Source organism: Schistocerca serialis, chromosome 9, assembly GCF_023864345.2.
Source record: "Schistocerca serialis cubense isolate TAMUIC-IGC-003099 chromosome 9, iqSchSeri2.2, whole genome shotgun sequence".
NCBI classification, from domain to species: Eukaryota; Metazoa; Arthropoda; class Insecta; order Orthoptera; family Acrididae; genus Schistocerca; species Schistocerca serialis.
Window position 1 is genome coordinate 83552200 of NC_064646.1, and position 26912 is coordinate 83579111.

At 42.7% G+C, this 26912-nt stretch overlaps 1 protein-coding gene across 1 annotated transcript in view; it reads right to left on the reverse strand.

The window, feature by feature from the left end:
* Positions 1-716: 716 nt before the first annotated feature.
* LOC126419350 (cuticle protein 19-like) overlaps positions 717-26912 on the reverse strand; it is a 539484-nt gene continuing 513288 nt past the window's right edge. The window contains exons 3-5 of the mRNA XM_050086535.1: positions 24857-25049; positions 11702-11851; positions 717-3000 (exon numbers count right to left, since the gene is read on the reverse strand). Coding sequence (XP_049942492.1) covers positions 2840-3000; positions 11702-11851; positions 24857-25049 — 504 coding nt within the window. The 3' untranslated portion in view covers positions 717-2839. The remainder of the gene's footprint in view (positions 3001-11701; positions 11852-24856; positions 25050-26912) is intronic.

Sequence of the window (26912 nt, forward strand, 5' to 3'; positions counted from 1 at the left end):
GAATTTTGGTCCTGATAAGCATTCACTAAAATTTTAGGCTTATTTGGCGTTGTTTAATACCTGTACCACATCGACTTCTCAATATCGGAACCAGTCGTCAGCCACCCTCTTAGAATACATTATAGCGTCTGATTTGTACGGACGAGAGTCGAGGGTAGCAAAGAAAAGTGAAAGAATAATTACAAATACAAAGTGTTTTGCTATACTTCTAATATTGTAACCTCGATGTTTTTTGTAATTTCTTTGAATGATGTAGGTGATGTAGCGGTAACAGCAATGTAATGATATAAAAGATGTTATATAATGAACTTGAGCTTTATGTGAATTTTTGGTTTAATAAATTAATTCATATGTGGATCATTACTGAAAACAAAGTATTAAAGAAATGGAGTTAAAATATTTAAAAATATTATCAAGCCTTCGGATTTTTTGAGTAAGATACATGAATGAAAATGTAGACAGTTTGAGACATTAGTACCATCAGAATTCTGCTGTATGTATGTGACAATTTCTCCATTTCCTGTGAGTTAAATACTTGAGTGACGTCTTAAGTGAAATTTCGGTTTATCATGGCAGTTTCCTCGCCTGTATCCGCTTTTGAAATGCCTGATAATATTTTTACTCAAAAATTATTATCCATAATTGTTTTGCAATAAATTTATCAAGATACTTGGAAAATATTATGATGTATTTATTTATTAAAACTGTACATTGAGTTAAGTAATATAAACTAAAATTTAATACTAAGATATTTATGTACAAATCGACAGTACAAAAAGTAAAAAAAGAAGTTTAAAATAAAATTACTGTACAAAGACTCAAGGGACATGGAACTCAGGTATCCAGATCGATATTGAGCAATAATTGTGCGGCAACTTAGTGTAATACCTGCAGTCCTATAGCCGCTGCGGCAAGAATTCAGAACGCAGAGTACGTGCAATGGCGTTTAGGAATGCTAGATGAAACTTGCTTTACACTTTATACAATAAATTAACAAAGTTGGTAAAACTGAACTACATCGTTCCACTAAATTAACAATCGAGGAGTTTTCGTCATGTGTTTAACCTATACAAACAATTATAGTTAATTATTTACATGGTAACAATCTCTTTGTCACGTCAACAGTACGGAGTCTGTTTCATAGTTTGTAACAGATTTCGGTTAAGCGTATGTAAAATGTACAAAAATAAGCTTCAGATCTAACAGTAGATGGTAACACATGTTCAAGGGTACAACCAGAGATGCTGTCGTAAATGAAACAATGAATCTGATGAGCGTTGCGCGTTTGAATCTGTTCCTCCTTAGAAAGCGAGTTTCATCGGAGTGGTACTTAAAAGAGTAGTTAATGTAGTTCTCATAGAACCCAAGTCATACACGAACTGAAGAATCGAATAAATTGCTGAAAACTGAATTAATACTTAGTAATTGATATCTTTAAAATTAAATGCTTTTCACCGCTTTGCAGGAAGCAAAATGGTGAAACGAAGCATAATATGGAGGAATAAATTCAGCTAAATTTCCTTAATATGGCAACATAAATGGTTCTTAAACATTCAATTTCTGTAAAAATTAAAGCATATCAACGTTCATCCCTAACAGTCACTTTGTAACTATTATCATCCGTTTATTGTGGCTGCTAACAAATTTATGCCAAATATCGTTACGTTTGGTTGTCCTGCCGTTACACTGCTCTGATCAGATGTAGTTGCAAGTTGTATAATGCAAATAGAATAGCAGTCTTCAATGTACGGTCATCTGAATTTTTCGTATGTCTATATCGGTATTATGTAGATGTTAGGTTTCCACGCTACCTTGCGACTTCGCTACTTATAATTGGACGTCCCCACTGGATACAGCTGAGGTAACCTCCCCATTCGAATTTTTTTTCCGTCAGGTATAGAGCATGGGAAGTGTCGTACGCAGCTACTTACAGCTGAACTACGACTCAGGATCTTATTTTAAATGACAGTAATTGCTCGTGCTGAAGAAATTCGGCAACTGGATTCCAGGGTATACTAGTACGCTTTGATGAGCGACAAACTTACGAGAAGTTTACCACTAACTAAAGTAAGGACAGGTTGTCTGCTAAACTGATATCCTACATAAAATGATACGTCGATATAATAAACACCAGAACAGCAGACTAAAGAGTTTTGTTTCCGTAATGTTGAGTATGGCAAGGAGGTAATGCGCACAACGCCACTGCCCGTTGGGTCGACTGACCATCAAACTTGGCAGACACGTTTGCAGCTGGATATTTTTACCACCTAACAGAATGTTTAAGAAAACCGAAAAAAACTTCAAGAGTTGCAGCAAAAGTGTTTGACTTTTGTCATATTCTCGTTTGATAGCCATATGTATTTCAGCTACAGTCTAGTTCAGATTTCTTATTGGTAGGATTGCATTCGTTTCGAATGTCGCAGGAGGAGTCTAAGGTTTGGGGAGAAATTATTCACGTACACTGCAAATCACTGGCTGAAAAAGGGTCCATTTAGCAGACAGTTTCTGTAAATACAACACTTCAAAAACAGTCGAAGAAGATCTCGTGGGTGTCGTTGCGAGTCGGTCGTCGATACCAGAATCCACAGCGCTGGGAGCCAGGGAGGTGCCATTACCGGCAGCTTGCAGCACTGTACTCTGCGTTTAGTTGCCTACACAATAGGCCACACGGTCGCAAATGAGTGGTTACAGTCAAGTCGCGTACCACCACACGTTTGTAGAGCACGCCTAGTCTAGCCAGTTCCTATGACGGTTCAGTCCAGATGGCCTGTGAGGTTCTCGCTGTGGTCTACGCCGACCAGAGGCTGAGTTGGTGGCGGCCGTAGTGAGCAGTCAGCTGTCAGCCGTGCGAGCGTCGCTTCTGCAGCCGCAGAGCCAGTGAGGGCGGCAGCAGAAACTCGCTGGGCGAAGCGCCGCCCCCGCCGCCCTCCACATCGCCGCCCACGCCGGCGCCCAACGCGATGTCCCCTGGAGCCGCCGGTAGTCGGTCCTTGGCAAATGCTGCAACACAGGCACAGCCCACCACAAGCCGTATTAAAACAGGTAGTACACTACTGTTCAAATGGCTCTGAGCACTATGGGACTTAACTTGTGAGGTCATCAGTCCCCTAGAACTTAGAACTGCTTAAACCTAACTAACCTAAGGACATCACACACATCCATGCCCGAGGCAGGATTCGAACCTGCGACCGTAGCGGTCGCGCGGTTCCAGACTGTAGCGCCGAGAACCGCTCGGCCACTCCGGCCGGCCTCTACTGTTCTAAAGTACTGCGCGCCTTTGATTGCAATGATGTTCTTTCGTTAATTACACATCCTCAAGTAGAAATGTATATGTATGTATTTATTTTTTACTTTCATTGGGGGGGGGGGGAGGGGTTGGGGATTTGAGTTGCCTTGCGACAATGCCTAGCAACAATGTGGTTTGATTGCAATGGTGATCTTTCGTTAACTGCACATCCTCATGTAGAAATATATATATATTTCTGTATTTATTGATTTACTTTTCTTGGCGGGGTGTGGGGTGAGGGGTGGGGATGGGGTTGCCATGTGACAATGCCTAGCAACAATGTGGTTTCAGGAAGAGGTACTGGCGGAATTAAAGCTGTGAAGACGCGTCGTGAGTCGTGCTTTGGTAGCTCAGATGGTTGCTGGCAAGGTAGCTCAGCGTGTTTGGTCAGAGGGTTACGTGCCCTCTGTAATCGATCGACAACGAATTTCAATGGATGTCTTACGACGTCCGCCCCGGGCAGATGCAATGAACAAACGCGAACAAAATCAGATTTGGAGAAAAAAAAAAGATGGTAGAGCACTTGTTCGCGAAAGGCAAAGGTCCCGAATTCGAGTCTCGGTCCGGCTCACACTTTTAATCTTCCAGAAAAGTTTAATGTGGTTTTATATTACCGATTATTGCCTCAGAAAGCGCTTTGTGTTAGCTGAAGTTTGGCGGTCGCTGGCCCTGTTCTGAAACTATTGTATTTTTTTTAATTTTGTTCCTACTGTGGGTGTGTGCATTTACCGTCATGGTGAAAACTCATGAATTAACCTCAACCAAGAAAAAGTACAACGAGGTTTTACGCAATAAAGGCCTAAACTGCACCGAAACTGCGATGATATTAAACTGTTCGAGGTCAGCTATGAGTCGAAATCTGCAGACTCTGACGGCCAAGGAGATACGGGAAATTTACTACGAAGCAGGCGCCCACGCATTGCTTTGCCATGGTAGGACAGAATACAGCGTCGACTAAGCCGGAAAAACAGTTCTACTTCAGTTGAACTGGCACAAGCAGGGCAAGAACAACGGGTTCTAGCACATCAGTTGTTAGGAAAAGAAGCTGTGCAGCGGGAATAAAAGATAGAGTTGCCAAGAAGAACTTATTTTGAACTGCGGCAATGAAGAAATAGCGGCCGGAGTGGGCCAGAATGCACGTGAACTGGACATAAGATCAGTGGAGAATTGTGGTATTTTCAAATGAAAACCGAGTTTCTGGGATTAGTCACAGACCACAGCTCGTCAGGTGTGAACCCAATGAAATAATGGATTCTGACTGCCTTGTGCGAACCATGGAACATGCACGGTCTGAATGGTGTGGGGAGCAATGATGTACCACGCTTGGAAGCCCGTACAGGGCTATTACAAATGATTGAAGCGATTTCATAAATTCACTGTAGCTCCATTCATTGACATATGGTCACAACACACTACAGATCCGTAGAAAAACTCATAAAGTTTTGTTCGGCTGAAGCCGCACTTCAGGTTTCTGCCGCCAGAGCGCTCGAGAGAGCAGTGAGACAAAATGGCGACAGGAGCCGAGAAAGCGTATGTCGTGCTTGAAATGCACTCACATCAGTCAGTCATAACAGTGCAACGACACTTCAGGACGAAGTTAAACAAAGATCCATCAACTTCTAACTCCATTCGGCGATGATATGAGCAGTTTAAAGCTTCTGGATGCCTCTGTAAGGGGAAATCAACGGGTCGGCTTGCAGTGAGCGAAGAAACGGTTGAACGCGTGCGGGCAAGTTTCACGCGTAGCCCGCGGAAGTCGACGAACAAAGCAAGCAGGGAGCTAAACGTACCACAGCCGACGGTTTGGAAAATCTTACGGAAAAGGCTAAAGCAGAAGCCTTACCGTTTACAATTGCTACAAGCCCTGACACCCGATGACAAAGTCAAACGCTTTGAATTTTCGGCGCGGTTGCAACAGCTCATGGAAGAGGATGCGTTCAGTGCGAAACTTGTTTTCAGTGATGAAGCAACATTTTTTCTTAATGGTGAAGTGAACAGATACAATGTGCGAATCTGGGCGGTAGAGAATCCTCACGCATTCGTGCAGCAAATTCGCAATTCACCAAAAGTTAACGTGTTTTGTGCAATCTCACGGTTTAAAGTTTACGGCCCCTTTTTCTTCTGCGAAAAAAAGTTACACGACACGTGTATCTGGACATGCTGGAAAATTAGCTCATGCCACAACTGGAGACCGACAGCGCCGACTTCATCTTTCAACAGGATGGTGCTCCACCGCACTTCCATCATGATGTTCGGCATTTCTTAAACAGGAGATTGGAAAACCGATGGATCGGTCGTGGTGGAGATCATGATCAGCAATTCATGTCATGCCCTCCACGCTCTCCCGACTTAACCCCATGCGATTTCTTTCTCTAGGGTTATGTGAAAGATTCAGTGTTTAAACCTCCTCTACCAAGAAACGTGCCAGAACTGCGAGCTCGCATCAACGATGCTTTCGAACTCATTGATGGGGACATGCTGCGCCGAGTGTGGGAGGAACTTGATTATCGGCTTGATGTCTGCCGAATCACTAAAGGGGCACATATCGAACATTTGTGAATGCCTAAAAAAACTTTTTGAGTTTTTGTATGTGTGTGCAAAGCATTGTGAAAATATCTCAAATAATAAAGTTATTGTAGAGCTGTGAAATCGCTTCAATCATTTGTAATAACCCTGTACTTTGTTCAAGGAACAATGAACTGTGATCAATATGAAGCTGTGATTCGGCGCCTTCTGATGTTCACTACACGTGGTCCTTCCCCAGATACGCAGTGCATTTTCCAATGGAATCTGGCTCCATGCCACACACTAATAAAGGGGAGGTTTTGATTATTTCATATTTGTAGTATTATTTCCAAGGCTACTCCTGTTGTCTCTCGTCCAAATCTATCACTTCAGATTCGTTCTGTCATGACTGGATTGGATATCAGAGAATTTCCGTGGCCGCGAAATTCGACAGACCTTAAACCAACGGGTAATTTGTAGCGACTGGTTGGGCAAGAGGTTTAGAAGAAGAAAACTGCAACAAAACAGGGGCCATAGGAAGTGGTTGTGAAAGTATGGTACCACGAAACTCAGAGCAGTACTGTTACAAAATTGATGTGCTCCACGCCTGACAGAGTGAAGACTGTTGTAAGCCCAAGGGATTCCTACAAAATATTGAGATTATTTAAAGTATAGTGAATAATGCACTTGTCGTGCACAGTATTTTACTCTATGATCAAATTAAATGGAAATTTCATCAAAATATAATTTCGATGACGCCCGCAACACGGCACGCCATTGTACAGACATGTGCGTACTATTCACGTATTTCCTTGTACAGATATGTACGTATTGTTCACATATTTCCTTGAATTAAAATATTACAAACAATCTTGTCCTTCATTCTAACGTTCCTTCTCACTTGTAGACTGTCTTTCGTTAGTAAATATTTGGCATTTCATAGACCAATTGGTTTTTATAACTTCTGTACCAGAATTCTCAAAATTCTGTAGGGAATTGCAACAATGAACAGTAGCGTAGGTGGTATCCGAAAGGCAAAACTACGTTTATAGCATTTATAGATTCAGAGCTACCGGACTAGCCATACACCGTACGGCAACCATATTTGTCACACATGGTTTGATAGAAAAATTTACACAAAAATTCACACAAAATTTACACAAAAGCAGAGAATAACTTGGCACAAGATCACTGAAGTTTCGTAGCCTGTGCTAATACACAACTAAACGCTAATGTAAACAAACTCTTAAACTTACTTTCGAAAGTTCTAATTAACTACCTAAACTCTGTGTAGCAGAGACGAATTAATTTAACTTTGAACCGCTAGGTCTAGTCAAAATGTGTGTGTGTGAAATCCTAAGGGACCAAACTGCTGAGGTCATCGGCCCCTAGACTTACACACTATTGAAACTAACTTAAAGAAACTTATGCTAAGAATAACACACACGCCCATGCCCGACTCGAACCTCCGGCGGGAGGGGCAGCGCAATCCGTGACGATGCGCCTCAAACCGCGCGGCCACACCGGGCGGTTCTAGTAAAATATACACTCGCTCGAAATTTTCGCCTAAAATGCGAACAAAACTAACGACTATCGGTGTTTACGAAATACTTTCTTTTCGATCTAAATACGCTCAGAAAGGCGAAACCTTCAATAGATAGCCTATTGAAGAAGTAAATGCACTAGTGTAAAATGTAATATTAACTAAATTCGTTCTTATTTCAATATTAATCACTTAACTTAGCAAGAGCTTCGTGAACGTGCCTTTGCCAAAGATATTAGAATAACGTTATTGTTATAGTTTTCATCTAACAACCTCTTGTGAAATAAGGAAAATCATTAATTCTCTGAAAAATAAATGTTCTGTTGGAGTAGATGACATCTGCAACAAGATATTAAAACAATGTGGAGTAATTGCACATTCTGAGTCACATCTGTAATGCAACACTAACTCACGGTATTTTCCCAGACAGGTTCAAATATGCCATTTTCAGACCTATCTACAAAAAACTGGACTACACAGATGTCAATAATTACCGACCAGTATCACTGCTCACAGCATTTTCAAAAATTGTCGCGAATGTAATGTACTCAATAGTGGTTAGCCATCTTAGCAGTAATGAGATACTTAGTAAATCACAATACGGATTTCAAAAATGCTGTTCCGCTGAGACAGCAATACACTACTGCACTGCCCACATAATAGTCTTTAAATAGTAAAATGTCGCCAATAGGAATTTTCTGTGACTTATCCAAAACGTATGAGCGTGTGAACCATGACATTATGTTACAATTCTATGGTAGAAATGGAACAGCATATGAGTGGTTTAAGTCACACCTACAGAACAGAAAGCAAAATGTTTCTTTACATGGTTGAAGTGATTTAAGGAAGTTTCCCACTTCACCTAGCTGGAGTGAAATTGCATTAGGTGTTCCACATGGTTCGATCATGCGTTCCCTTCTGTTCTTGATAAAAGTGAATGACCTATCTTTTTATCTGAAACAAGAAGCTAAACTGACACTGTTTGCTGATAAAAGAAGCATCATTATTAATTCAGTAAAAGAAATTCCAATACAAAATGATACAAATAATGTCTTTGGAAAAGTTATTAATTGGTTTTCTGCGAATTGGCTTCCTCTGCACTTTGAAAAAGCACAGTACGACCAATTTTTTACTGCAAGGAGTACAGTTGCTTCAACAAAATAACACATCAACAGAAGTCATTAGCCAGGGTAGAGCATAGTAAGTTTTTGGGTGTACATATAGATAAGAATCATAATTGGAAAATTCATATTTTGGATCTCCTAAAGCGAATAAGTTCAGCAACTTTTGCAATCAGAATAGCTGCTGATTTTGAAGATATTGTAATTAACAAGATAACGTACTTTGCATACTTTCACTCTCTGACATCATACGACATAATATTTTGGGGTAACTCAGCAGTTAGGCAAAAAGAATTCACTGCTCAAACGAAAGTGCTTAGAATCATGTGTGGGGGTCATAGTCGCACATCTTGTAGGCATCTCTTTAAAAGATTAGGAATTCTTACAACAGCCTCACAGTACATTTACTCAGTATTGAAATTTCTTCCCGACAACATAAACAGTTTAAAAACAACACAGATATTCATGATTATAATACTACAGGAAAGAAAGACTTACACTATCCCCTACTTAACCTATCTTTGGTACACAATGGGGGAAAATAAGATGCTGTAAAAATTTTCGATAAGTTACTTAATGAAAGAAAATGTCTGGCAGACAGCAGTAACAATTTTAAAAATAAATTGAAATCATATCTCCTTGTCAGTTCCTTCTATACCACAGATGAGTTCTTGAACAGGAATAAATTTTAAGCCTTTTCAAAAATAAAAATAAATCTGCGCTGGTCGTGTGATTGGGCCGTATATCCTTCCTCCCCACACAACGGGTGCCAGGTTCTTGATATTCTTGCAACAAGTGCTGACGGAGTTTTTGGAAGATGTGCCATTGGACACTGGGCACGAATTGTGTTTCCAGCATAATGGAGCGGCAGTACGTTCTGTAGTTCGCGTCGGAAACCATCTGGACGTAGTCTACGGGGACAGGTGGATCGCTCGAGGTGGACCACATTCTTAGCCACCAAGATCCCCACATTTAATATCTCTGAACTTATTCTTCTGGGGCCACATGAAGAGACTTGTTTACGAGGCCGCTGTCTGCGCGGAACATGGCTGTGGCAGAAGTGATTAACCATACACCACGCATGTTGTACAGAGTTTGTGCGATCCTACCGCAAAGAGACACTGAGTGCACCGAACATGGTGGTCGTGATATCGAACTACTGTTGTAATATCACAGCGACATCTGTGCGTCTGGTTTTTCTTGTAACATGGAAACGAGCCATTTCTGGATATGGGTTCCTTTGTAAAAATTGATTTAGTGAGCCCCTCTACAACCTCTAGAAACGTTTAACATGAATTGTGGAATACCCTCTATTTGACAGAATGAGATTTTCACTCTGCAGCGGGGTGTGCGCTGATATGAAACTTCCTGGCAGATTAAAACTGTGTGCCGGACCGAGACTCGAACTCGGGACCAGAATTCGAAACAAGAACAGCTGCTAGCATGAGTTTCTTAGAAGTAGATACCTTAGGGGTTGCGAAGCAACTCAAATCACTTGATATGGGCAAGTCTTCAGGTCCAGATTGTACCTATTAGGTTCCTTTCAGATTACGCTGATACAATAGCTCGCTACTTGGCAATCATATACAACCGCTCGCTCACCGATAGATCTGTACCTACAGATCAAAAATTGCGCAGGTCGCACCAGTGTTTAAGAAGGGTAGTAGGAGTAATCCATCTACCTACATACCTATATCATTGACGTCGGTTTGCAGTAGGGTTTTGGAGCATATACTGTATTCAAACATTATGAATCACCTCTAAGGGAACGATCTATTGATACGTAATCAGCATGGTTTCAGAAAACATCGTTCTTGTGCAACGCAGCTAGCTCTTTATTCGCACGAAGCAATGGCCGCTATCGACAGGGGATCTCAAGTTGATTCCGTATTTCTACATTTCCGGAAAGCTTTTTTCCTCACAAGCAACTTCTAATCAAGCTACGGGCCTATGGGGTATCGTCTCAGTTGTGCGACTGGATTCGTGATTTCCTGTCAGGAAGGTCGCAGTTCGTAGTAATAGACGGCAAATCATCGAGTAAAACTGAAGTGATATCAGGTGTTCCCCAGGGAAGCGTCCTGGGACCTCTGCTGTTCCTGATCTATATAAATGACCTGGGTGACAATCTGAGCAGTTCTCTTAGATTGTTCGCAGATGATGCTGTAATTTACCGTCTAGTAAGGTCATCCGAAGACTAGTATCAGTTGCAAAGCGATTTAGATTGCTGTATGGTGTGGCAGGTGGCAGTTGACGCTAAATAACTAAAAGTGTGAGGTGATCCACATCAGTTCCAAAAGAAATCCGTTGGAATTCGATTTCTCGATAAAAAGTACAATTCTCAAGGCTGTCAATTCAACTGAGTACCTGGGTGTTAAAATTACGAACAACTTCAGTTGACAAAGGTTACGTTTCATTGGCAGGACACTTAGAAGATGCAACAAGTCCACTAAAGAGACAGCTTACGCTACACTCGTTAGTCCTCTGTTAGAATATTGCTGCACAGTGTGGGATCCTTACCAGGTGGGATTGACGGAGGACATCGAAAGGGTGCAAAAAAGGGCAGCTCGTTTTGTATTATCACGTAATAGGGGAGAGAGTGTGGCAGTTATGATACGCGAGTTGGGATGGAAGTCATTAAAGCAAAGACGTTTTTCGTCGCGGCGAGATCTATTTACGAAATTTCAGTCACCGACTTTCTCTTCCGAACGCGAAAACATTTTGTTGAGCCCAACCTACATAGGGAGGAATGATCATCAAAATAAAACAAGAGAAATCAGAGCTCGAACAGAAAGGTTTAGGTGTTCGCTTTTCCCGCGCGCTGTTCGGGGGTGGAATGGTAGAGAGATAGTATGATTGTGGTTCGATGAACCCTCTGCCAAGCACTTAAATGTGCATTGCAGAGTAATCATGTAGATGTAGATGTAGATGTAGATGCCTTTCATTTCTAATCTCGGTCCGGTACACAGTTTTAATCTGCCAGGAAGTTTCACCCTGTATTTGACATTTCTCACCTAATGGCATGACCATGTGTGTTGACGGTACCATTCTAATTTCTGGTTTCCTACACACAAGTGTCTTCTGTGGACGCTAATCACTTACTTGTTGACGGTGCCGTTTTAATAGAATAAAAAGGCAGGTTGTTTACACTTTTGTACGCAATCCAGAGCTGTTTTCGTGGACGCCGGTGGCCCACGGTGACGTGTAGACTGGTCTGGGGCGCTACGTGGTAGGACGGCCGGTACTCACCCAGGTAGTAGTAGGGCTTCGCCGAGTGGAAGTTCCCGGGTGCGGGCCGCTTGTCCGCAGGCAGCTTGCGGTCGGTGAGCACGTTGACCGGCGGCAGCGGCGCCCCCTCCAGCGTCCGCGACAGCTGCTGGCTGCTCAGCAGCGCGTTCGCTGCAGTGGGGGAGACACACAGTGGTCACTACAAAAGTCTGACAGCAGCTGCACGACAGCTTCTCGTACGAGATTGTCGATATCTGTTAAATAATTTGAACAAGCATATTTGTGCCATCAGTTGTACAATTTTATGTTTGTTCTCTACCGGTTTCGATTGTTCCAATTATCTTCAAGGATAAAAACTTTTTACATCAGTGGGTCTACCACATAGAGCCATACAGATGTAGAACATGTACAGGGTGTTCCAAAAAGGTACGGCCAAACTTTCACGAAACATTCCTCAGACACAAATAAAGAAAAGATGTTATGGCTCAAATGGCTCTGAGCACTATGGGACTCAACCGCTGTGGTCATAAGTCCCCTAGAACTTAGAACTACTGAAACCTAACTAACCTAAGGACATCACACACAACCATGCCCGAGGCAGGATTCGAAACTGCGACCGTAGCGGTCGTGCGGTTCCGGACTGTAGCGCCTTTAACCGCTCGGCCACACCGGCCGGCAAAGATGTTATGTGGACATGTGTCTGGAAACGCTTCATTTCCATGTTAGAGCTCATTTTAGTTTCGTCAGTATGTACTGTGCTTCCTCGATTCACCGCCAGTTGAAGGAAGGTAATGTTGACTTCGGTGCTTGTGTTGACATGCGACTCATTGCTCTACAGTACTAGCTTCAAGCACATCAGTACGTAGCATCAACAGGTTAGTGTTCATCACGAACGTGGTTTTGCAGTTAGTGCAATGTTTACAAATGCGGAGTTGGCAGATGTCCATTTGATGTATGGATTAGCACGGGGCAATAGCCGTGGCGCGGTACGTTTGTGTCGAGACAGATTTCCAGAACGAAGGTGTCCCGACAGGAAGACGTTCGAAGCAATTGAACGGCGTCTTAGGGAGCACGGAACATTCCAGCCTATGACTCGCGACTGGGGAAGACCTAGAACGACGAGGACACCTGCAACGGACGAGGCAATTCTTCGTGCAGTTGACGATAACCCTAATGTCAGCGTCAGAGAAGTTGCTGTCGTACAAGGTTAGGTTGACCACGTCACTGTGTGGAGAGTGCTACGGGAGAACCAGTTGTTTCCGTACCATGTACAGCGTGTGCAGGCACTATCAGCAGCTGATTGGCCTCCACGGGTACACTTCTGCGAATGGTTCGTACAACAATGTGTCAATCCTCATTTCAGTGCAAATGTTCTCTTTACGGATGAGGCTTCATTCCAACGTGATCAAATTGTAAATTTTCACAATCAATATGTGTGGGCTGACGAGTCCGCACGCAATTGCGCAATCACGTCATCAACACAGATTTTCTGTGAACGTTTGGGCAGGCATTGTTGGTGATGTCTTGATTGGGCCCCATGTTGTTCCACCTACGCTCAATGGAGCACGGTATCCTCGCTAACGGAGGACATTTTGCACATTTCCTGTAACAAAGTGTTTGAAGTCACGCTCGTACGTTCTGTTGCTGTGTGTTTCCATTCCATGATTAACGTGATTTGAAGAGAAGTAATGAAATGAGCTCTAACGTGGAAAGTAAGCGTTTCCGGACACATGTCCAGACAACATATTTTCTTTCTTTGTGTGTGAGGAATGTTTCCTGAAAGTTTGGCCTTACCTTTTTGTAACATCGTGTATAACTGTCGTAATGATCTGTGCCCTAGCACACTCACAGTTCAGCGCGTGTAGTGTTTGTAGGGACTGTATTAAGACAGACCGTTATGAAAATTGTATACGTTCTACATTTGAATGACTCCGATATGGTAGATCTATTGATCTACTTTTTTTTTCTCCTTGAAGACGGCTGTAACAATCGAAACCGATCGAGAATAAACATAAAATTGTACAGCTTATGTTGTAGGGAGCACATTGTGCTCATGTGGGAGCGATCTAGATGCTTGTAAAACAATAAACTGGTAGCCCAGATCGCAGGAATTCGTTTTATTCAATGATTACAGGTTTCGGAGGAACTAAAGCCTGCCGCGCGGTTCAAAAAAATGGCTCTGAGCACTGTGTGACTTAACTTCTGAGGTCATCAGTCACCTAGAACTTAGAACTTAACTGCTAAGGTCATCAGTCCCTAAGCTTACACACTACTTAACCTAAATTAACCTAAGGACATCACACACATCCATGCCCGAGGCAGGATTCGAACCTGCGACCGCAGCGGTCGCTCGGCTCCAGACTGTAGCGCCCAGAACCGCACGGCCACTCCGGCCGGCCTTGCCGCGCGGGATTAGCCGAGTGGTCTGGGGCGCTGCAGTCATGGACTGTGCGGCTGATCCCGGCGGAGGTTAGAGTCCTCCCTCGGGCATGGGTGTGTGTGTTTGTCCTTAGGTTAATTTAGGTTAAGTAGTGTGTAAGCTTAGGGACTGATGACCTTAGCAGTTAAGTTCCATAAAATTTCATACACAACTAAAGCCACCATCATCGGATCTTATGACACATACAGGTTACAACATCAAGGCAAGCAATGGTGATATTAATAGTTGCCTGCGTGTTATAGCCAACTATTAATGTCACCATTGTTTGCCTTGATGTTGTAACCTGTATGTGTTAATAGATCCGATGATGGTGGCTTTAGTTTCTGCGAAACCGGTAATCGTGCAATAAAAAGAACACCTGCGATCTTGGCTACCAGTTTGTTGTTTTGTACAGCTTATGGAACGAATATATTTTTTTCAAAAGTTTTGCAAGACTTCAAAAGGTCAACTTTCTGGAGTATGAGACCTTAATTTAGAATGTAAAATTTGCCTTGCTCGCGCATTTATAAAATGATGACCTTTTTCGAATGTTGAAGCAACCATCTCCAGAGTATTAAAATTCGGCTTGGGTGATTAACTTAAAGTGAGTAACTCGTCACATGTTCTACAAACAGGTACTGTGCCTTTTAATGACGCTGTAGCGATATTTTGAAGGTCTAACGGTGATTGCTTGTGGAATCTAAACAGGTCATTTTATAAACTGGCGTTCAAGGCAAATAAATCTTACAGTAGCTCAACAAAGTGGACAACATGAAAACGTGACACCTCATGTAGCTACATTTTACCACCGTGTAGCTACTAAATACAGAATTTATGGGGCCATGGTGTCACTACTCTCTGTGTAATATCTTTACCACCTCGTAGTTGACGGGACACATACACTTTCTGATCAAAATTATCTGGACAGCGATTAGTGTACATTGATATAGATTACGGGCACCCCCTTCACCTCTGCTGGCGCCACTTGCAAAGAAGTGTCTGAATCTCTGTGGAGGAATGGCAACCAATTATTCCTCAAGACCCGAAACGAAAGAAGGTAGTGACGCTAAATTCTGCAGCGAGGTCGACATCATAACTCATCCAAAAGGTGTTCCATTTAGTTCAGATCGGACCTCAGGGCGGGCCAGTCCATTTATGGAATGTTATTGTCCACAACCCATTGCCCAATGGACGCTATTTTATAACAAGGTGCATTGTCATGTTGATACTAACAATCACCGTCTCCGAACAGCTCCTCTTCTGTACGCAGAACACAAGGCTGTAGAATGTGTTTATATCCTCCCACCGCCAACGTGTCCTTAAGGGCAATAAGAGCATCACATGTTAACCACGGAAAACACCGTCGTGCCGTTGCACCACCTCCTCAGTACTGTTGGCACTACACACGATGGTAGGTAACATTCTCTAGACATTCGCCCAACCGAGACTCTTCCATGGGACTGCCACGGAGTCCAATGTCATTCAGCACTCCAAATATCACTGCTTACAAGACATCCACTGTCTAGCAGCGTCATCCTTTACACCACCTCAAGCGTATCCCAGCATTCACTACAGAACTCTGTGCCATCTGAGGAACTGCTAGAGCACTGCAGCCATTTTTTTTTCAGCTCACTACGCTCAGTCTTTGTCCTAGCGGGACGTCTGGTAGCAATTTATAACTGACAACTGATTCCTGACGATTATTTCGTGCGATTTTCTTACAACCACCCTCCGTAATATTCATGACGCCATTCCTCATTACATGTGCTCTTGCTGAACCTCCACGTTTCTGCTTCACAATCACATCACCAACAGTCGACTTGGGCAACTTTAGGAGGATTGAAATGACCGTGATATATATGTGTCACACAGGTGGCATCTAATGACTAGTTCACGATCGAAGTCACTGACCTCTCGTAGCCGATCCATCTTGCTCTTACCGATTCTCTACCGTTTTTCTTATTTATTTACTTACTTTTTTATGTTGCAGGTCAATCTTTCATGACATCTGGTGGTCAGTTCCACATTACGTAGGGGTATACCGACAGTGTTAATCAGATTTTCTATATGCAAGTAAAGAAATTAGCAATTCCCGGCGTTAGTACGGATCTCCCTTATAAATGTCTAGCCCTGTCGTCTAACAAAAAGTTTTTGGAAATTGGAGGAAAATGCTTCTGGACCGTGGAATCGATAAGTAGGTGGCTGTGAGCGATCAAGTTGGGAGGCGTGTGATTATAGTTGTCACAGTCAACTTTTCACGAAAATCAAATCAAATCACCTTCTCCGCTCCAAGAATACATAATGTGACTAATTGTGTCGCCTTGAACAGTACATCATAGACATTGTTTTGACGTATTTCGACACTTCTCACTAATTGTGTTGATTTTCAAGTCATTTGCAGTTAGTGGGGTCCATATTCCCCAGTGAATTTCAAATAATGGGAAAAAAAATTTTAATGTTTGTGGCACATATCAGTCGACTTCAATTTTTATTTTTAAAATCCGTATAGTACACGTTTATTATTGTCATACGCATAAATGTATTTCTGTAGTGATGTGCAGTACTTCTTCCATATTTGTCATCCTAACAAAATCCTTTAACAAACAAAAATTCAACGTATAAATATAAAACGAACAGAACTTTCACACTTGTGACTTACATTTTTGGTCGTCAGTTTGAGATGCAACTATCAGTCGACAGCGTGCCATTTAACGTGCTTGATTTTGGGCGGCGAGTCCCGACTTGGGTCAATTTCGGCGATAGAATTTGGCTCACCGGTAAATTTTTACGATGGAAACTCAGAACTTAGTTTTACAACAGTTTCGACACAGGTGTTAGCGGACGGTAGAGACTTCTACTAGTGCCACTGGGGACTCAGATTTTATGCGTGTTTCTTATGATTTACTCAGTTAGGGGAGGTTGGTTGTAAGCTCATGAGTTTCGCAAATCTCATGTACGCTTTACACCTACATTTATTGCACTTCAGCCTATAAAGCTATCCATTTTCAAAGCGCTATGAATTGATTGAATAAACCTGATTAGATGCAAAACTCGTAGTTCCCACTTCATTAACTCTCTTCTCAGACAACATAATGCAGAATACTTGACCGCAGGATCAGAGCAGTTGCATTTAGTGGTGTGAATTTATATTCTGTGCCTTATACAGGGTGGCTATAATTAACCTTTTCATATTTAACACGTTATGACACGGAAATTAATTACCATACAAGCGCCAAACTTGCTAGCATTAATGTTCAGAGTAAGGGGTGCATGATTTCCACGCGTCACAGCGCCACCGTCTAGTTCCAACTATGGCCACCAGATGCCGCGACCAGTCATCGTGATTCATAGTCTCACACTCCTGACCAGTCGCAGTGTACTTGTTGACGTGCCAGGGCGTTATTGCTGAAGCTCTATTATCAAAACTACAGTAATGCTGCAGCTGCACCTCGAGAATATCGCTGGCTGAAGGTCCTCTTTCTCCACCTGCTGTGCGGAGCATGATGAAGAATTCGAATCAGCTGGAGAACTGGGCGTCGCTCCGGGAAGAGGCCGACGATCGGCTGCATCACAGGTGGTTGATGAACTCTCTGTTGCTGTGCCAGACAACGCTGCGCGCAGTTCCCGATACACAGGCAGTGCGCGTGCTGTGTCACGACAGTTGAACATCCAGTGGTTCACTGTACGAAAGGTGCTTCGAACCATTCTCAAATGTTATCAGTACAAGATCCATATCGTACATTACATTTCACAACAGGACGCAAAACGACGTGTTGACATCACTCTCCACTTCCTCGAAAGGACAGAAATTGATGGGTACTGGCCCTGGATCATCCTATGGACAGATGAAGAGCATTTTTCTCTGATGGGTGAGGTGAACACACAGAATTTCGAATGTGTGGATCTTCACCTCCAGCCACTGTGCACGAGGTTCCGCTTTCTGGTGAACGTGTCACGGTATGGCGCGGCTTCACAGCTATGTTCATCATTGGTCCATTCTTTTTTGAACGGTGCTCAAGGACCAAAGACGTGCAGTGTGACTGGCCAGGATTACTGCGGTATGCTTCGCCAGCATATCGTACCCACCTGTAGGAGAGAGACGAATTGAACTCAACGGTTTTCATGCAAGATGGGGCCCCACAGCAGATCGCTCGTGAAGTTCACCTGCTTCTCCGAAACACATTTCAAAACAATCTAATTATCAGCTGATCGTTTCCAAATGCTTGGTCTGCACGATCACTAGATCTTAGTTCCTGTTATTTCTTGTTGTGGGGCTACCTGGAGGACAGGGTTTTCCAGAGGAACATTCATATCTGAAGGGCAGCATATCAACAGAGTTGTCAGCATACCTACGGACATGCTTCGTTCTGCTGTGCAGAATGCAATCCTGTGCTTTCATACTCTTCTGGACACTGATGGGCGCCATATTGAGCCCCTTTTGTAGAAGCAATGGTACCGGTATGTTACAGAATGATGTACCGTAGCAGAACATTAAAAGTGTTTCAGTTGAACTGATGCCGTATTATTTCTCTTCTCCAAGTCTCTGACATTAATGCTACCAAATTCGGTACTCGTACGGTAATTAGATTCCGTGCTATACCGTGTTAAATACGGTAAGTTTAATTATAACCACCCGGTACCATACACGTTAGAAAGCTGGTGAAATAATGACATAAACAGTTAAGTTTAAATTTCATGTAGTAAGCATGATATATGGAACAGCAGATAAATTCACAGCACGTAAATTCACACAACCATATTAGAATGTCACAGTTTCATATTATTGAATGGGTCACAACGCGTCAAGTAAGTAGCTTTTAAATTTCCATTTTCAACGTTTTAAATTTCATAATTACTTGTATTACATTTAATGACTGAGTACTTTCGGAATGCTTGAAAACGACGACGTATCGAAATTGCAATCTCAATAAATCATGTTTCAACAGCCTAACGCCGAATGACTTCATTTTAAAATGTTACATACGTATTATTAACATTACTAATCCATATATTTATAAATTGCTGTACTTAAATTTGTAACGTATTTGCAAAGAAAGTGCTGTAGTCATTGGAATCATGCGTGTAATATGATGAGTGTGCGTATTAGAGAGCTCCGATAGATTTGAGTGGAGACGGAGTGGAAGAATGATTGGCAAAATGTATGCGCAGATTACATCTGTAAATATGTTAAGTAGTTTCATTTTGAATATTGTTACACTCTCAGTCATTTTGTAGCACAATTTTTTACAACTGACCAATAAAATGTGATGGAAACATAAAAGTGTAGGAGGGCCAGAGCTTGTTGATCAAATAACCGGCAGAATAAAGTGGTGTTTATTTAAATTTTATTCAGAGCTCGCTATATATATACATATCTTCGTTCAAAAATGACATACATCGACTGCATATCATGCGCAAGTATTAATCGTTAGCTAGCACTGAATCAGAACGTTTTATGCAACCATGAGCGGCAACAGTGTCGAGTGGGTTGCTAGTCCTACAGGGGCACACAGTAACCCCCAAAGGAAAATTCGGAGTACTATTAACTATAAATATACTCTTCATTCCACAACATTCACCAACTAATTCTACTTCGGTAGGACGTATTCAGAACAGAAAAACGTGAATTATTAAAACTAGACCACACCACAAACTAAATGGTGGAATATTGCCCGTAATGCTCTGACGAAACGGAAGTAATTCCATCATAAGCAAAACACAGGGAGAGGGGAGAAGAAGATAATAGAATGCTTCAGATGTAGAGACTGAGAAAAAGACTTAGTTCAGCCAACGGCACTTCCGTCTGCTTTGAAGCCTTCGTCTATCTCCGCCTACCTTGTACTAGTCGTTGTATCTCTTCATATCTTCTTCATCCCTGATCATCGGTAATTTTCTTTAGATCCACCAGTCGTTCTAAGTACTAGTCTGTAATACGCAAAATTAACTATGTCGAGATATGGTTGCAGATATCCAACAAAAGTGACCCTGCTACCGATGAGGGTTTCACCTTGACGTTTTTCCTGGCCTATTCATTTTATTAAGTCTTCATTTGCAACTCATATGCGTACTTACTTGTAGCGTATCTCAAGAGCCTTATTTCATCTACTGATATCCATGCTGCACGTTAATATAACGCAGTACTCAACGAATGGAAAATGTATTAGCGCAAGAAATAGTCGTTGCGACAAAGAAAAACCATGTGGTTTAAACTGAAAAGAATCTCTTATCATTTGACTTAATGATATTTGGGTCAATGCACGCTGTCCAGATTGAACACACTTATTTTGAAAGGATTGTATAACATCCATCTGGAGCTGTCATAATTTCATCATTAAGCAACAAAATGGTTTGTAGTGAATAATTTCTGTAGAATGTGAACTCCTAGAAGGTGCAGAGGGAGAGAAATATGTGAAGAGATCCAGTCCTGTTCTTTTATAGTATTAGCGATAAACCACTGGACATAACAGCAGTCTTAAAACACATAGAAGAGCGACAGGAAGTGAAATGACCAAACTGACAGATTCTACGGAATGCAGATAAAACATGCCAAATACTGCGATAAAATTGAAGAAACTTGAAGAATTGTAATTCATCCACGAAAGAAACAACTTGCAAGAGAACTGGTTGGCAGATTCTTCATGGATATCAGAAAGATACAATCGCCATCGCCGAATTGTTCTTCAACAGAGGGAAGCAAAAAGATGCTTAAAACATCTATGTATGCCTGTGCTGTGATAGTGCCATGCAGAACAACAAGGGGTGCAAGCCTCCTCCATGTAAAACACGACCACACCATAACACCACCGCCTCCGAATTTTACTGTTGGCACTATACACGCTGGCAGATGACGTTCACTGGGTATTCGCCATACCCACACCCTGCCATCGGATCGCCACATTGTGTACCGTGATTCGTCAATCCACACAACGTTTTTCCACTGTTCAGTCATCCAATGTTTACGCTCCTTACATCAACCGAGGCATCATTTGGCATTTACTGGCGTGATGTGTGGCTTATCAGTAGCCGCTCGACCATGATATCCAAGATTTCTTACCTCCCGCCTAACTGTCATAATACTTGCAGTGGATCCTGATGCAGTTTGGAATACCTGTGTGATGGTCTGGATAGATGTCTGCCTATTACACATAAGACCCTCTTCTACTGTCGGCGGTCTCTGTCAGCCAACAGACGAGGTCGACCTGTACATTTTTGTGCTGTAAGTGTCCCTCCAGGTTTCCACGTCATTATCACATCGGAAACAGTGGACCTAGGGATGTTTAGGAGGGTGGAAATCTCGCGTACAACATATGACACAGGTGACACCCAGTCACCTGACCACGTTCGAAGTCCGTGAGTTCCGCGGAGCGAAACCAGTCTGCGCTCTCGCGATGTGTAATGACTACAGAAGTCGGTGATATCGAGTAAATGGCAGCAGGTGGCAGCACAATGCACTTAATATGAAAACGTATGTCTTTGGGGGTGTCCGGATACTTTTGATCACATAGTGTAACATTTAGCAGAGCTTTATCTCAGCTGTACTGCAGTTCTACCAGACGTTAGTAGCTGTTTCACCTTCCCAAATGCTGTCTTTCCCATAGGTATTCTCCTCCTTGTTTCTTCTGTACAACTTCCGTTCCATCTCATTAAACGTCCCAGATACAGAAAATATTTTACTTTTTCTACTTTTCCCCCTCTAGGATATATTAACTGCAGCTTACTTCTTGCTTACTGTCATCACTTTTGTCTTTCTTCTATTCATCTTCACTCCTTACTCCTTACCCATTCTTGTAATACTCTTTTACATCATCTGCAGATCCCCTTCTGATCCCGTCAGTATTGCTTGATCATCGGCATGTTTTATAGCCTTTGTCCTTTCTCCTCTAATTACAATGCCTCTTGCATTCCCTATAACTTACCTACCTCCCCATATGTTGAATAACTTGCCCACTTGAGATGCTCATCTCTCGCCCCTCCTCTTTCCGTACTCAGACCACGATTCCCGGTTAGGGCAGCGTTCCAACCGCAGCCGCTTGTGTTGCGGTGTTAACTGCAGCCTTCGCTTGGGAAGGTAATTTTGTAGTCCAGCTGCTGCTAGTCGTGATGACGCAGAGTGTTGCAGGGAATCTGTTACTCGTTTTCGGATGCCAGGCGCAAATGTGAAGCATGTGTCTGATGCACACTAAGGCGATCCACCCTTTGGCGATAATTATGCCTGTCCTCATGTTCCCATGCAGCCTAACATCGCGACATTGTCACCTCCGAAAGCCCCACAACTTCTATGCTGGACGATTCGACCAGATGGAGCTCGGCAATGAGGCCGCTTTCGTAAACCGTCAGAGACTGATAACGCTGTCTCTGACGAGTGCGCCGTATCTCCGTGTCCCCATCACAGAGATCACTCAACACATGACGCTCAGCAGGCCCCTTACATACTCTGCCAAGTCTTGGAACAAAACCAAACAAGAACAATACTAATGCACTCTGGTGGGAGGTGTGCCTCTCAAAGAGCGTTGCATCTGCAATCATTTACAAAACCGCTGGTGATGCGTATGTGAACGAAGTTTCGTCGATCCGACCATGTCTTCCGGGTGCTTTAATTTTTTTGCTACGCAGTGTATTCCTCATATTTGGAGCATTGGTGTTTAGCTCTTGAAATCGGTTTAAAAGGAAAAATTGGACAGGTGTGAGCAGGACTCGTGCACTGAGTGGTCCGTACTAACTTAATTATGTACATAGACAGTCCAGCCATTCTGTGAATCGAGGATTTCAACAATTTTCGCCTGTTATCGACATTGATATTGCAAAGATATATACGCCCCAGAGATTCCAAGAATTTAGAGAAAGTTTTGATTTCAATTTGGAAGTAGGATAAGAAATGTCAAAAGAAAAACATTTTCCCGTACGATATCGTGACAGATTAATAATTTCTTACTTGCACTGCAAAACCTTCCTTCTCGGCAAATTTTATGATCCTAGACCAACGTGAAGCGCCCTATAGTTTTTTATGAGTGAATTTTGCGACTATCAAAACATTTGACATAAATAATTGTGTCTTTTGATTGCATTGACTTACAAGCTAATGTTTTCTTATAACGCCAAGGGTGTACATACCTTAGCACGTGGCATAAATTTCAACTTGATGCATCTACCCGTCATGAGAAAAAGAGATCTTAACAAACGGACAGACAGATAGTCTGATAACAAACGACAACACTATTTTTTTCGTGTGACGTAATTATAGATTCACGACTTTCGGATTTTTCCTTTGGTTGTAAAGTGATACCTTGCTTCTTGGCATATATGAGTAGGTTAGAAGCATAACTCACATGCTCCAAAAACATAAATTTTCACGAATGACTGTGTTTTACATGCGTCGTGCGCATGTCCCATATATTGACATAAATATGTGCAAGAACAATGGCTATAAATCATTATGTATAGTTCATATTATGTTTGCTTATTGAGAAATTACAGTTATTTAAGATTATATTATGGATCATGTGAGTTTTGTTAATGACCTATGGAACATGTAAGTTTTGACAATCCCCATTTTGGATATCGTGAGTTTTGGTACTGAGCTGTTTGGACGATGTTGGTTTCGCGGGAACTATCGTGTTGCTACTTGATATGCAGATCATGAAAGATTTTGGTATCGTTCATAGAAAGCGAACAACAATTAAATGCCCCACCATCGGATACTGGGGCACACCTATAATGATAGAACAAACTACACTGTGAGGTACTGTTTATTTTTCAAAAATGGACTTAAAATATTGAATTTGCGATTCCTCACTGTTAAGTTCCAAAGAAAAAGTCCTATACATTCTTACGAGGAGGAACAAATCAAGCCAATAACAAGAATCAGTTTGATTTGAAAACAATGAAGGAAACAGGATATTCTAACCTCATTCGTCTGGCTTCCTGACTTTTCCACATTTCCGGATGCTGTGAACGTTTCCTTGGCCTTCCTCTTCCTCCAACGAGTGAAACGTTTTCTTCCATGACTTTTGTCTCAAATCAGTTTTATTCTAACCACTATATTCAATTATATTCCCCAAAATAACTGAACAGAACAGAAAACACACTGCACTGGCATCAATATTTACTACTCCACAAGAAAATGGCGCCGAGTGAGCTAATCGCTGATTGGCCGAGATGAGATACGGAACAACACTCACAAGATCCCGTGGATCATGAGACTTTTGAGACTATCCATGAAGTTCAACACCGGTTTTCTCAAGGATCTTGAGCCAAATGTGAATAACTGTTTCATGAATTATGTTCTATGTATAAAGCTATATGAGAATACATCGGCATCTCAATTTTCATTATTTTGGAGCATGTGAGTTATGACTCTAACCTACACATATCACGATTCTAGGTCAACGGGAAGTACCGTGTGGGTTCCGATGAGTGAGTTTGCGAGTATTAGAAGATGTGACGTAAATGATCGCGTCTTCTAACTGCACTGACTTGGAATCTTCACTTTGTTAGGTCTCCAAGGGACGGTAGACCTTAATGTGTGACTCAGCTTGGTACGTCTCCCCGTTCCTAAGAAAAAGAGTTTGGGATCATGGGACGCAAAGACGGACAACAAACGTTTTTACCGGCTCACGTACGGAACCCTAAAAAAAATTATGCGAAAATTTTTTTCTTAATTCTAACAAAAGTTGACAGCCTCAATGGAATGGTGATTTCAGTATTGGACACGTTCCGTGGGACGGGCGCCAGCGTGTGAGGGCTGCCGTGGTACTTACGTGGCGGGTGGGAGCGGACGACGGCGTGGAAGCCGTTGTCGCCGTCCACCTCGTAGTCGACGGTGCGCACCTTGCCGTCGGGCCCCAGCAGGCTGTAGGCGCCCTTCACGTACTCGCCGACGCGCGACTCCCACCGGTCCGACACCACGCCCGACTCCGCGTCGTCCACCGCGTACCTGAAGTCGTACCGCACCTGCCGGCAGAAACGCCGCTGCAGTGTCCGCCGCCACAGCCAACACGCCCACGCCAGCCGGCACGCGCAACACACGGGGGATGAGGTTACACAGGCACAGACAGATAGCTAAGTACACGTACTTTCAGCTGCGTTCCTCCATAGTGACGAGATGACCCCCCTACATCATGTAAAAATAAATGCACTGACGAAAAAATCACAACACCAAAAAATAATTAATGTAGATTAATTATATTTCGAGAATACATCTGTCTAGGTAACATACTCAAGTAATTAACACTGCAAGATCACAAGTTATTGTAAGGTAAGCCTTTGAAAATGTGAAATCTAGCACATTAATAAACGGTGTAACCGGCAGAATGTTGAATGCAAGCATGCAAACGTGTAGGTACGTTCTCAGTTTGTTGGGTGCAGTTCCGTGCCTGTTGCTCTTGGTCGGTCAATTTACGGACGGTTAATGCCGTTTGTGGATGACCCTGAAGTTGTCATCAAATGATGTCCCATTGTGTTCCACTGGACACAGATCTGATGACCTAGCAGGCCAAGAAAACACGTCGACACACTGTAGAGCATGTTGGGTACAACAGCGGTATGTAGTCGAGCGCTATCCTGCTGGAAAACACCCCCTGGAATCCTGTTCGTGAATGGGAGTATAACAGATAGAATCACCAGACTGACGTACAAATTTGCAGTCAGGGTGCGTGGGGTAGCCACGAGAGTACTCCTGCAGTCATACGAAATTGCATCTCAGACCATAACTCCCGTTGTAGGTCCAGTGTGTTTAGCGGGCAGACATGTTGATTGCAGGTCCCCAACTGGCCTCTTTCTGGCCAACACACGGCCATCACTGGCACCGCGGCAGAACCAGATTACAGCTAAAAACACCACAGACCTCCACCCTGCCCTCCAACGAGCTCTCGCTTGACACTACCAATGTCGCAAACGGCGGCGGTTACTGGTCAATGGAATGCACGCTGCAGGACATCTGCTTGGAGCTGTCCTTGAAGTAAAGGACGTGTAACAGTTCATTTGTCACTGTGGTGCCAACTACTGCTCAAGTTGCTACTGCAGATGGAGTAAGAAACGCCAGAATCATAGACCGGACACGATGACCTTCCCTTTCGGTAATGCCACGTGGCCATCCGGAACCAGGACTTCTTGCGACTGTACATTCTCGTCAGCACCTCTGCCAGCAGTCATGTACAGTGCCTAAATTCCTGCAAGGTTTTTCTGCTGTATTGTAGAAGGAACATCCAGCTCTCGTAGCCCTTTCACACGACCTCGATGGAGCTCAGTGAGGTGCTGATACGGTGTCTTTGTCGCCTCAAAGGCTTTCTTTACTAACATCAACTTAAAACAGTCTCAAACGTAATCACTATAGCGGCGCTACTAACGCCACTTTTGTTCAACTGGTGCAAAATTTGAATAGACATCATCTTTCAGATGTAGAAAGACGCCTACCAACTTTCGTTTTGTCACAGGTATCCTTGGTGCTGAGATTTTATTTCCGTCAGTGTATAAACACACATTCACAAAAGAATAACTAAGCTAATATTCATTCCACAGAAACCTTGTTAAATGATTTTGAAGTACGTGAAATAAATCGATTATCTGAAATACCTTATTTATACACCTTGAATTCCTCGCCGTAGTGTAGCGGGACTTTGAATTTCGCCGCGCTACACTCGTTCCCGTTCCCTCAGATAAAAAATATCCCGTCGCAGCGGTGTGAGCGCTCGACGGCAGAGAAAATACTAAAATTGTAACTTTTTTTTTGTTTTCTATCCGTTTCTTGTTTGTCTCTTGATAGCCGGAGCTTAAGGCAGACGTGATCTGATGAAGACGTTAAAAAAAAAACTTATT